A 14,062-nucleotide genomic window follows, 5' to 3' on the forward strand; every position below is an offset into this window, starting at 1 on the left:
AAGCTCGGCTGCAAATGTGTCTTCCAAATGCACAATGACCCCAAGCATACTTACAAAGTTGTGGCAAAATGGCTTAAGGACAACAAAGTCAAGGTATTGGAGAGGTCATCACAAAGCCCTGACCTCAATCCTTTTGAAAATGCGTGGGCACGACTGAAAAAGCGTGTGCGAGCAAGGAGGCCTACAAACCTGACTCCGTTACACCAGCTCTGTCAGGAGGAATGGGCCAAAATTCACCCAACTTATTGTAGGAAGCTTGTAGAAGGCTACCTGAGAAGTTTGACCCAAATTAAACAATTTAAAGGCAATGCTACCAAATACTAATTGAGTGTATGTACACTTCTGACCCACTGGGAATGTGATGAAATAAATAAAAGCTGAACTATATAATTCTCTCTACTATTATTCTGACATTTCAGAATAATTTCATGTTCTTAAAATAGTGGTGATCCTAACTGACCTAAGACCGGGGATTTTTACTTGAAATAAATGTCAGAAATTGTGAAAAACTTAGTTTAAATGTATTTGGCTAAGGTGTATAACTTCCAACTTCAACTGCATGTGCTTCAGGCAGAAGTCTTCACGCTTTTTGATGCATTTCTGAACCGAACTGCAGTTTCCTCTGCTTGGAGCAACAGGGCCGTATGGATTTCTTCGCTTATACCTGCAAGCAGAGTCGGAACATCAGACAGGATGGCATTGTCTCCCTCAATCCGTGCAATGGCTACTGCTATAGGTTTCAGGCTGCTTACCACTCTTTCCCAAAAATACAGTGGCAAGAAAAAGTATGTGAACCCTTTGGAATTACCTGGACTTCTGCATAATTTTGTTATAGAATTTGATCTGATCTTTATCTAAGTCACAACAATAAACTAGCACAGTCTGCTTAACTAATTACACACAAACAATTTTACATGTTCATGCCTTTTATTGAACACACCATTTACACATTCACAGTGCAGGATGGGAAAAGTATGTGAATACTAGGATTTAATAACAACGGTCAGGAGGAATTTTGGACCATTCCTCTTTATAAAACTGTTTCACTTTAGCAATATTCTTGGGATGTCTGGTGTGAACCGCTCTCTTGAGGTCAGGCCACAGCATCTCAATCGGGTTGTCAGGACTCTGACTGGGCCACTCCAGAAGGCGTTTTTTCTTCTGTTGAAGCCATTCTGTTGTTGATTTACTTCTGTGTTTTGGGTCGTTGTCCTGTTGCATCACCCAACTTCTGTTAAGCTTCAATTGGTGGACAGATAGCCTTACATTCTCCTGCAAAATGTCTTGATAAACTTGGGAATTCATTTTTCTGGAACACCCAGATGCTCTTTTGCTAACTACAGACGTGCAGCAATGATTTTATTGGACAGCAGTGGCTTCTTCTGTGGTGTCCTCCCATGAACACCATTCTTGTTTAGTGTTTTACGTATCGTAGACTCGTAAACAGAGATGTTAGCATGTTCCAGAGATTTCCTTAAGTCTTTAGCTGACTCTCTAGGATTCTTCTTAACCTCATTGAGCATTCTGCGCTGTGCTCTTGCAGTCATCTTTGCAGGATGGCCACTCCTAGGGAGAGTAGCAACAGTGTTGAACTTTCTCCATTTATAGACAGTTTGAACATCAAGGCTTTTAGAGATACTTTTGTAACCCTTTCCAGCTTTATGCAAGTCAACAATTCTTAATATTGGATCTCCTGAGATCTCTTTTGTTCGAGGCATAGTTCACATCAGGCAATGCTTCTTTTGAGTATCAAATCCACATTTTTTTTTTTAGGGCAGGGCAGCTCTAACCAACAACTTTTTTTTATTTATTTTTTTAACCTTTTATTTAGCTAGGCAAGTCAGTTAAAAACAAATTCTTATTTTCAATGACCGCCTAGGAATGAACTTCTTGAGTGTAGGGGGCAGGATTTTCGGTTTTGGCACACAAAAAAACACCCATTTGAAACTGCCTATTTCTCAGGCCCAGAAACTAGACTATGCATATAATTGTCAGATTAGGACTTGATCGAAAATCGCTGGAGAGACCTGAAAATAGTTGTGCAGCAACGTTCCCTGTCCAACCTGAGAGAGCTTGAGAGGATCTGCAGAGAAGAATGGGAGGCACTCCTCAAATACAGGTGTGCCAAGCTTGTAGTGTCATACCCAAGAAGACTCGTGGCTGTAATTGCTGCCAAAGGTGCTTCAACAAAGTACTGAGTAAAGGGTCTGAATACTTAAGTAAATCTGATATTTTTGTATTTTGTTTTTAATTTTATACTTTTGCAAACATTTCTAAAAACCTGGTTTTGCTTTTTCATTTTCGGGTATTGTGTGTGGATTGATGAAGGAAAAACAATTGAATCCATTTTAGAATAAGACTAACGTGACAAAGTGAATGGGTCTGAATACTTTCCGAATGCACAGTATATTTTTGTCAGGCAAGAAACCACCAGCATCCCTAGTCATAATCTTGATGTCTATCTGTACAATGCACTAAGTAAATTAATCAGCCGATGCTCTTCATGCAATATATTTTCTCAAACATTTGGTATTAGGGATGTTTGGTTCTTGTTGAAGTATGCCTACTCTGAGTCACTCTCCACCAGTGAGACTTGAGCTGCATTTTTTTATACTGCAGAAATGCTTGAGTCAGACCTACTAATTTAGTCTGGCCTGATCCGCATGGTTGTTTCTGATTTGCTTTTCTACAGACCAAGATGACTGCTTGGCTACAGAAAAGTACAGATAGGCCATAACATATTGTGCTCGGGTTACTTTCATTGGTAGTTCTCCAATCATGGGAACGGAAGACCTCTTCAAAATACACAGAAAACGGGGGAAGAGCGATTGATTTAGTCTTTCTGATCTCACATACTCAGAGATCAGAGGCAAAATGTCATCTTCTAGCACATCAGAGGAAGGATTTGAACAGAGGCATGCATTCCTGTTCTTCAAGCACGTTCAGACTCTGAACCCGCAGTTCAGAACAGCTGTTTGAAAAAATTGAGATGCTGTCTTTGTCAGAGTTGTTGCATTTCTTGCTCCACTAGACCACTGCTTCTCTACAAACTACTGGCGGGCGGCAAAGCTGGGTTCTGATTCTTATTTCACACATTTCTGTTTTTCCCGTTATATGTCACTGGTAGTCTCTCAACTTTCTCTAATTGCAAATGAAAGAAAACTATTTGGAGTTACTCAGCGCTTGGTTGTGTGATGTTGTTATGGATGTCTAATGTTAATGAGGAAAATACAGTCGACGTATGATCTTGTTCACTCATGCAGTTGCTGGATGAGTTAAAAGTTGGCAAAATGTTTGAAGCACTGCTTTTGTAATCAAATAAATTAGTGCTTCAACGTAAAAAATTATTCAAACTCATTCATGCATTATTATGATTTACCTCTGTGGTAATTTCCTTTTCCACTTTTCCGTTTGAGACAAACACAGGCAAGCGATCCGCCCATTGATTTCCTCTTAAGCAAACTGCTCATTGCTTGCTGCAGTGTGACCTGCTGTAGAATGGCCTGCCCTGCACCGCAGTGGCAGGCTTGTGATGGTCCATCAAGAGTGGGGCGTCATGAAGATTAAGCCTCAGCGAGACACTGATTTTCCTGGGTGTTACGTAAGCCACATCTGTCCCTCCACATTACAGCATCACCGATGTGGAGCCCACCATGTGAATAAAGGAGAAGAGATGACTTACTCAAGCGCACACTGAATTCTGCTTACTGTCCCTGCCATTCAGCATGCAAGGATAGCGGGCGGGAGATGCTTGTGCCTTAATGGAGGGGACTGGAGGAGAGTGGACTGAAATGGCTTTTTAGACAGAGCCTGGTGCTGATGTGCAGGAAGGAAGCCATGAAATGACAGGGGCACAGTAGGTTCTGTGTAGGAACATACAGACTGCACTTAGAGCTGGTATTACCTTGCCTCAGCAGTTAATGATTTACCATATTTCTCTGATTTTATTACCCTGCTGCCTCCTCCAGACATGATAATAAGGACGGAGCTTATTTGAACAGCACTTCTCTCCGATGGGATTGGGGTGGTGCCAGAGAATACTCTGATCATGGCAGCATCCAGCAGAGCTGTACGTTATGGCTGTGCCCTAGACACTGACTGCATATTTCTCATATTGAAATGTAATTGGTCCTGACCTGGCAGCATGGTGGTCTGGACCAGTCATCAAGAGGATGAGAAGGCCTTGCAGTGTCTGTGGCCTAAGGATCATATGGTGATGGGAAAACATGGGCCTAATTGTGCAGCAAGAGACATCGGGAAGAGACTATGAGTCAGCAAAGGATCGAAGTTCAGAGGTTATATCTGGTCAATATGTCTTTTGACTGACAATCCTGTAAGACCATTCTCTCACCATACTATGCTCTTGTTTGTCTGAAGTGCCCTCCTTGGGGCTCCCGAGGGTGCAGCGGTCTAAGGCACTGCATCTGTGCTAGAGGTGTCACTACAGACCCTGGTTCGATTCCAGGCTGTATCACAACCGGCGTGATTGGGAGTCCCATAGAGCGGCGCACAATTGGCCCAGCGTCGTTAGGGTTTGGCCGGGGTAGGCCGTCATTGAAAATAAGAATTTGTTCTTAACTGACTTACGTAGTTAAATTAAGTACAATTATAATAGAGATGGTGGAGAGGCCGGTTGACCGATATTGTAATTTCAACATATCCCGGGGACTAGATGATAAGGGGGACAGCTGTCTGGTAGGGTTGGCTGTGTTTATATTGCTTGCAGCATCTGCTAACCTGGACCTGTGGTTAAATTGACCTCAGTACTGCAGCCTGGTAACTGTAGACTTGCTGTTTTTAAAACTCACCCCTTTATTAGGGTGACCCCAGCCCCAACCTAACAGCAAGCACCCCTGTAGCTAGCTACCCATTACTTTGAGTACATGCTTTTGTGTGTACTTACAATAAGTATTTTGGCGCAGTGTGCGGTTCACTTGTCTGTTATTGTTCTGCATATGTGTACAGAAACAAAGCTTGTGGTCAAATGAGCGTAACGGGAAAGCATTTGCACAGAACCCACAGTGCTGGGTCCCACAGTGCTGTCTGGGATGGAGTCGGCTGGGCAGTGGAGGAGAGGAGAGAGATCAGGGCCAGGATGGGGCGGACTGACTGTAGGCATAGCTGTCAGTGTGAAGCAGAGTAAATACTGTAGGGAGTCAAAAACAGGTAGTTAAACCTGTTTGTGAGGTATTAGGAGTTGGAACCTACATAAGTAAAGTGGAAATATCGTGTTTTCAAATGACTAGGGCCTTCCAAACCCTTACGACAATTCAGCTTAACAGTCCTCTTTTTCAATATCATTCTTGGGATTTTCCTTGGTTGCACTGAGCAGATTTTGTAGGACTAAATTGTTAATTAGGGACTCATTGCCTCAAGACTCAAACTCACACCCCTCGTATTATTTTAGTATGCCGTATGAGTATGTTGCATGAGGATCTTTTGATTGTAAGAATGAATGTTATATGAATGTACACTGAAATAATATCCATTAGTTGCCACTTGCCAGTATGATGCTTTGGTAGAAATGGTGTGAGTTTGTCCCTTTCATTCCATCGCTCTTGGCCCATCTGAAACCATTTGTGGTGTTATGTCAAGATTATCTTGATCCTCTATTGTGGTGGCTCTCTTTGCAAGGTGTGTTGTGTTAGATATGATCTACTGATCTCTGACTTCCTCTGTGTCAGTGTACAGTCTGGCATGCAGGACCACACCAGCTCTTTCCCTCTCACCACCTCCCTGTGTGTGTCCAAGCATTTCAGTGTGACTTGCCTTCAGGAGTATGAAGGCAACAACCCCTCCCACCCCTATTCTCATTTCCACTTCCAACAGACTGGAACAGAGAGAGGGAGAGAGACAAACCAAGATACTGAGCGTGCCTGTGGAAGGCCTGGCTGTGGCAGTGGATCTCTGTAGACACAGCCCAGCGGGGCCTGCATGATGTCTCCTGCTGGGAGCTGGGGCTGTGTGGCGGCCTTGCTAGGATGAAAAGACCTAAAGGGGGGGGGGGGGGGGGGGGGGGCTGGGCTGAGTGCCTCACTGTCGGTCCCTGCCTATGGAATGTAGGCTTAGAACAACCTCGGTCTCACACCAGTCACTTTCCTCTTGATTGAGCTCGGTTGACCTCATTTTGTGTCTCAAGTTTACTGTGCCACACACTTTGAGAGAGGACTATAACTTAAGGCCACGGTAACAGTTTACAGTGAGTGCACTTTGCTGGCAGGTGTTTTGGATCTTGTTGACTATCAGGGAGGTGATATGCAGAGGGCAGACTTCCTTGGTTGGTTTATTTGTCTGTGAAAATATTGAGGGGAGGCAGCTGATTGTATCTCAGGAGGGCATGGCTGTGCTGCGTCTGATCCGTCTTCATGTGGGAAAGCAGAGCTCAGCCCTCACCCAGCAGGTGCTATGGAAACAGACAGGCAAGTATTGACCGGCGGTTCTCTGATTCCCATCCTCATAGAGAATGCATGGAAAGTCCTTCTCTTATCAGGCCCCTGGTAGTAAGAGCTCTCTTCCAAATAAAGACAATCCAATAACACTCTTTCTCTCAGTCCGGGGGATCTGGCTGCGGAACTCAATCTGTTTACTAATCCATGCCTCCCGAAGACGGTTTTAATTATTTGGATGCTATACAGGTTCTTCCCCCACACAATAGTTTTGATTCCAGCGTTCTATACCACCCAGTGAGCTGCCCATCGTCCTCGCAAGCACGGCCCCGAACTCAACAAAGTCATTATTGTCATTATTGTCTTGAAAACCTCTGCATAATGTTAATGATTGCATTTCTGTTCAAGATTCCTAAATATATTTTAGATTCCATTGTCTATACACACTGCGAAATGAAGACAAACACAGTTTTGATGTAGATGTCCTAAAACCTGAGGCATATTTCTTGCACTTGTTTTTGAATAGTGATTGGTCGATTTGTGGTGTTCTTCAGGATGAAAACCATTTCAAGCAACTGTTCAGATACTTTCATGCGTCACTTGTGAAACCTGCTAGATGTGCGTTCAGTTGGTACGAATGGACAGAATATACAAATCAAACAAGAGTTGGGCGCTAGCTTTGTTTGACAGGCATTCGATGAAGAGAAATATTCAGTTGTGTCCACGTCTGTAGTCCAACTGGTGTCTTCTGCAGTTTTACACATTTTATTGAGGACTACAGTGGTCCATCTTTCAGAGCTCCATCTTAACACAGTTCTCTATTCCCCATAGTTGAGCTAAACTGAGGGGGTAGATGAGGCTTAGTCCTCAACCTTCTGGGTTGTACATTGATCTCTAGGAGAGCCAGTAACGCCAGTCTCATGCCAAGCATCACATTATCAAATCAAATCAAATTGTATTTGTCACATGTGCCAAAGACAACAGACCTTAGTGAAATGCTTACTTAAAAGCCCTTAACCAACAATGCAATTTTTAAAAAATACCTTAAAAAATATATTAAGAGATAAAAAATAACAAATAATTAAAGCGCAGCAGTAAAATAACAATAGTGAGACTATATACAAGGGGTACCGGTACAGAGTCAATGTGTGGGGGCACCGGTGTTGAGGTAATAAGTACATGTAGGTAGAGTTGTTAAAGTGACTATGCATAGATAATCAACAGAGTAGCAGCAGCGTAGAAGAGGGAGGGGGGGGACAATGCAAATAGTCTGGGTAGCCATTTGATGACGTACCACAAGAAGCAGGACAACCAGAGAACCCAGAGCCAGAGTGTGTGCGTCTGCATGTGCGTGTATGAGACTGTCTCTTGCATCAAAAATCTGGAACGCTATTTGAGTTCGATTGTGTGATGAGAGCCCAAGCAGAGGACGCAATATCAACCCCAGCCCTCCTCAGTGCCACTCATAATCTGGTGTTTGTGAGATTAATGATGGACCACAGCTGGATGGAAATTAGGTTCGATTGTGATTCAGAGAGGGTGGTCCTCAAATCCCTCCATTTACAGACCTGGCTAAGGTCACTGGGACCAGCTCTCTGATGCTCACCCAGTGAGCAGCCTGACAGCCAGCCGCACCCTGCCATGCCACGAAGCTGTTCTGTCTGACAGGATGTCTGACCAGCCTTTTGTTTTGCTAGTTATTTCAGCCGGCGAAGTGTTATTTGCCTTTTGCAAATTATAGGCGTCCGCTGCTGCTGCCTTACCATTTACTGATTAATGACAGGATGCAGTCGACACACTTTACTTTATACATAATATTTCCTCCCCACACACACATGATTTGCTAGGAACAGCCATCAGATGAGTAGACCATTAAGAGGGTACATTGAAGTTAATTAATGATCACTCAGCCTGGTAAAATGGGCCAATGTTTTTACCTCTCTCTGCTTTTAGCCAAATTTGTGCTTGATTGCAAATGCATCATGGACCGTTACTTATAAAGACTGTGAATGCAGAACGAGAGATACGGCATCATGGACCGTTACTTATAAAGACTGTGAGTGCAGAACGAGAGATACGGCATCATGGACCGTTACTTATAAAGACTGTGAGTGCAGAACGAGAGATACGGCATCATGGACCGTTACTTATAAAGACTGTGAGTGCAGAACGAGAGAGACGGCATCATGGACCGTTACTTATAAAGACTGTGAGTGCAGAACGAGAGATACGTCTGAGCGTTGCCCTATTAGTGTGTTTGTGCTGTGCCTTGAATACTGATGGAATGGAAAAGAGCCTGTGTTGAAACGAAATGAGTTTCTGCCTGCGTGGAGTCTTCTGATGGTGTTGATTATGAAGGTAGTGGGCCTCACGCTGATGTTCTGCGGTGGAAAGGATGCTTGTTATGCCTTTGTATAGCAAGTCTGGGCCAGTACACGCATCGTAGGATGGGTAATGCTAATGTGCTCTAATGTGAAAAAGGGGATCCGACTGCTGTTGGGTAATGTTTGGTTTCATTTCCCTTACTTTAGTATTCAGTAGTTACAACAGCTTTTCTGGTTATGAATATGCCATTGCTGGCATGTTTGTTTTCTTCTGAGGTCCACAGTGGAGCTCTGTCTTCAACTGAAGAAGAGGGTATAGGAGGGCCACAAACCATCATTCTCTCATTATCTCTTTGGCCTTATCGCTCTGTTTATTCTCTCTCTCTTTCTCTCTCGTTCTCTCTTTCTCTCTCTTTCTTTCTCTCTCTCTCTCTTTCTCTCGCTTTCTCTCTCTCTCCCCCCCCCCACCCACTTCTATCGTTTCTCATCTGTCACTACACACAGTGAAAAGTTTTCCGAAGCTCCTTGTCTTGTTTCCGAAGGTCTTGTTAGAGCAGCAAAGCCTCCGTGGAATATCATAACTCCGTGTTCTGAAATTTTTATCAAAAGGAAATGCTGAGGCACAATCTTGCTTCCGAGGAGGAGGAAGCACAGATCGACTTGTCGGTCCTCGTCAGTGCAGAGGGGAAAGGCTCTCGTCGTGACATTTTCAGAGCGGCTCTCTTGAACTGAGGCTTGATCTCAGTGCCTGCCTCAGTACAGAAGTGTGACAGTGAGTCTAAGCTGGTGATTAATAAGGTTACCTGTCCGTCAGAGATGATTTCCTCTGCTTGCTGTGTGTCTGTGAGGATGAAGTAAATCTCAACGTACAGTGGCAGTAGGGCCGTCGGATGCATACACAATGAGACATGCAAAGCTTTTGAAGAGAGAGGAAGTATTTCCCTACTATTCTCATTGTTTTGAATTGCTTGTTTTTAATTGGTGTTTGTGCCAGTGATAAAGTGTCTGTTCTGCATGTAGCCTAGGCCTACTGTTATCAACCTGCTTACAAAGCTGATCTGTGGTCAAACTGATACAATGCCTCTGACAAGGATAAAAGCAATCTATCATAATGTAGGCCTAACCCTGTAACATAGGGTCTGTGTAATTTGCGGTGCAGTGAAATCATGTCATGATGGATTGGATCTATAATGGTATACATACAGTGCTTTTCACTACAGATGTAGTATCTTAATTAAAGACAGTTTGTTACAGCAGGAAAATAATCAGCACATTTCCAGCAACAGGAAATGTGGATAAGAATTCAGACATTTTTGTATTGGTTAAAATATTACAAACTTCAGAAGCCCTTTTAAAACTATAATACACTACAAGGTTTACATTTTCTGCATTGCAGGAAAGTTACCTTGCAACAGGGTGCTCAAATTAAGATCCAACATATTTAGGTTTCAAAAAGTGTGTTACATTTGTTGTCTTGGCCTAACTCACTCCATCCACCACCAATGTAGAGCATCCACCTTTTAATAATCTTGTTCCAGATTGTTAAATTGAAGCTTACTTTTGTCAGCGTGTCTCTACCTTTTCAGCAGCTCTAGTTGCTAGTGTTTACTGCCGTTTAATGGGTTTGAGTTGCCTTGCCTCTCATGCCTCTACCTCTGGCCAGGGAACATGTAGAAAGGGACATTGTGGTGAAAGTGGAGGTGTGGTGACCTCAGGCCAGTGTGCAGTCCCCCAGGTGTATTTATGTCAGCTGTTTGACAAATAGATAAGTACACAGCTCTAACCTAACCAGGAGCACTACGGCTCAGTACTGTAGCCTAATTACCCCCCCCACACACACTCACACACTGGCCAACAGTTTAAACTTTTATGTAGGCCTTTGATGTATAATCGGTTTGATAAATTGGCTTAGACTAGATAATATTAGCCTACATACATACATTGCAAATACGGTGTACCCTGCCCCAACCCCGAATACCAAAAAGTTGTATTCGTGTGTTTGTTTCGCATCACAGTGATATTACTTAGCAGACTGATTTGAGTAATTAATTGAGATCCATGCAATTAGGCTTTCCATTTGCATGAACAATGTTTCACTAATTGCAACCTCCCATTGAGCTAATTATTTGCCCATTGTGTTGTGATCCAAATTTGTGACGTCTGCCCGCCTAAAAGGGATCATTTTTAGACCATGGACGATGACTTTGATTAATGGCCAAATCACTGTGTGCGTTTTTCAATGGTGTAGAGAAGTGTGTGTGCGCTACCTACGTGAAAACAAGCATGTGCGAGCCTTGGGATTGATGTTCTCACAGGGATACAAGCCCGAAATGAAATGTTATACATTTCCATTGTGTGAACTTCGCAGCACTGAGTTTGTTTTTGTACTTTTACTGCTATGTCTCCAAAATTCTTTGTTCTTCCATAGCTAAAACCAAGTGATGGATTGAATTATACTTAGCGTGTCTTTTCTGCTAGGGATTTTATGTGTATGAAGGACCGTGTGCTTCTGTCTATTTCAGAGCGGTCCATTGACTCTAGTCTGACCCAGTGCTAACCTCTCTGCTCTCTCACCTCGTGGCCGATGGACATCCTACCTGACACCAACTGTGACCCCTCCTCCCCTACCGAGATGGAATTGAGACATTGTGAAGCAGTTTCCCCTATATGAATTTAGCAGATATTTAATATTGTCTTTAGGCTAACTCTTATGTGTGAAATTAGTTTCAGGCTGACTGGTGTAGTTTGTTTCCCCTCGCTCATGAACTTTGATAGTCAAGAATATGTTTTGCATGTTTTTGTTTCCCTTACAATAAATGTGATATAGTTCTAGTAAATAAGACCGTCCTGTAACAGCTTCCTTTTACAAAGTAAAAGGTAAGAGAATGGTACCAACCTGCAAGGCGCGTGGTGAAGTTATTAACATGAACACCAACGCTAATAAATAGATATAACACAAACTCATCGCCCATTCATCCATTTGTGATTCATTCAGTAAGGAGAGAGAGAGACGCATTAGCGCCTTGCTGGGTACCAAATTCCTACATCGCATTGTCTTGGCAGGTTAGTTGGGAATGGGTGTGGGAAAAAACAGGTTAAAAGGCTCTAAATACTTGATTTCAAAATTGTGACAACTGAGCAATGTAAAATACAAACATTTAGGAAAAGTCAGGGAAGGGGCAGGACGTTTTTTGTTGTTGAGATTATTATTATTTACTCAATCAAATGTCAGTGGCCATTGGCCTATGCCAGTTCTAGTGTTAAAGTCGAATGAGTTCTTCCATACTTGAGTTCCTTCATTCCCATTTTCCACTTCTGCTCTGCTCTCATAAGAACAGTTCTCAAACCTCTGAAAAATGCTGACCAGCATAGCAGCACGTAAGGACCAGCTCTTACATTTAATTATAACTGATGGCAAAAAAAATCCCATAATGACTATTGGTAAAGGTTGTGTGTTTGCAAGATTCTCTGCTGTTGGGTAATGGGCAACTGTTTATTTCCTTGTATGGTTATGTTCATGAATATGCTCTCAATGTGATGTAGACCTACTAATATAGCTACTTGAGCATCAAGCCTCACAGGCTCTGGTATAAGGGTTGCTGGTGTGTGTGCTGCATGCGTGGATGCGTTTGACCCTCTGTACTGTATGTGTGTGATTCCCTCTGTGTGTGGGTGTATGTCCTGATGTTTGACCCTCTGTTCCTGTGTGTTTTGGCAGGGAGAAAACGTCCGGCCCCAGAAGGATGCCCAGGTGGGGCGGGGCGGCATGCGGAGGAAGGACTGGCATGACTACGAGGCAATCAGGAGAGATGCTGCTCGCTCTGGTAGGACAGAACTCCAGGAAATCCCTCGCACACACTCCCCTTTTAGTTTGAGGTTTGAAGCCCACAACTATACTGTAATAACAAATGATTCCACACAAGGCATTATATGTTTGTAGGAACATGAGATTTTCAATGGTTTTGATTCTAACACAACAACTGTAGGCCATTTAAAACTGATGTGGTCGACAGACTGCAAGACATTTCCAATGTCCTTATGGTTCATTCAGCAGGTACTGTACCTCAGACAGAAGAAGGGATTTTAGCTGACACTAAGTCCAGGTACTTTCACTGTCTGTCAGAGAAAAGCAGATCATTACTGGCTAGAACATGACAACAGATGGATGGACCAAGGCATTTCAACCTAAGTTCACATTATCTTTGCACTCATGTCTATTCTGTTCTCTCTGCGCGTGCGTGTGTGCGTAGGTAACGGGGAGCAGGGTAAGCCCTTTCCTCTGACGGACACTGACCGGGTGGACCAGGCCTACAGGGAGAATGGGTTCAACATCTATGTCAGCGATAGGATCTCCCTCAACCGCTCTGTCGCAGACATCCGGCACCCAAAGTGAGTGCGTGTTTCTCTTTTATTTACCCAGCTTGTCAACGCCACGTTCCTTCGAAAGGACAAGTATAGTTTAGTCACCATTGGTTCTTGGGCCTGATCAGTTGACAGATATTATCGGCCAACATTAGACTTTCACAAAAATATTTGTATCTGTCTTTATTCCACTGATAAAGCATTGATATTATATACTCCTAAACAAATACGTCTGCTCATTTGCGCTCATTTAAAAAAATGTTCAATGGTTGCCTGAAGAGGGTGCTCTGAGTTGCTCATTGAACATAATTAAGCCCTAAGTAACAACGTGAGAGAGAGTCTGCATGGTGGTTTGACGGTGAGTAGCTTGCCGTAGTCCGCGTATTTTAATATGTAAATAATCAAAAGTACACTTCACCAAACAGCCAGCCCTGTCTTCATCACATTCTCACTTAGTTAACATTAGCTTAGCATTCTAGCCAGCAAGGTAGTTAGCCTAGCTAGCAATCTGTGCTACTTATATTCTAACACTGGACTGGCGCAAAAGTGAACACTCGTCCATGATTCAAAAATAACACGATTACTGTCTGGGCCTATTTATTTTAGACAGTGGGCTTATTTAGTTAGTTTTCCAAAATATGCTATCTGCAAAAAGAAGACAGTTGTCGCAGCTCTCATTCAGGCCATGGCTTGCATTCATGAGGAGTTAAGAAATCATTGTCGTAATGAACAGCTAACCTTTGTTGTAACATACACTCATTGCGAGGTTGCCATAAAGTGTTAGTTTACATAACCTTTGACTGTAAATACTGTAGTAAATCTACTCTAGAAAAATGCTGATGATGACACCTAGTGGTGATGTTCTGAATGACATGGTACTGCTTTTCAATGTTTATTTGTGACTCACCACCTGGATTTGGTCTTATGTAACAACATTTGAAGTGGTGTTTTTTTACGTTATATAAAAGTAGACTCAGCTACAAAATGGTA

General features: G+C 43.0%; 1 protein-coding gene across 1 annotated transcript in view; it reads left to right on the top strand.

The window, feature by feature from the left end:
* LOC110533617 (polypeptide N-acetylgalactosaminyltransferase 10) overlaps positions 1-14,062 on the top strand; it is a 99,433-nt gene that overhangs the window by 15,155 nt on the left and 70,216 nt on the right. Inside the window, exons 2-3 of the mRNA XM_021618016.3 lie at positions 12,429-12,534; positions 12,961-13,099. Coding sequence (XP_021473691.3) covers positions 12,429-12,534; positions 12,961-13,099 — 245 coding nt within the window. The remainder of the gene's footprint in view (positions 1-12,428; positions 12,535-12,960; positions 13,100-14,062) is intronic.

The sequence above is a fragment of the Oncorhynchus mykiss genome, chromosome 10, assembly GCF_057628025.1.
Source record: "Oncorhynchus mykiss isolate SJ-2025 chromosome 10, ASM5762802v1, whole genome shotgun sequence".
NCBI classification, from domain to species: Eukaryota; Metazoa; Chordata; class Actinopteri; order Salmoniformes; family Salmonidae; genus Oncorhynchus; species Oncorhynchus mykiss.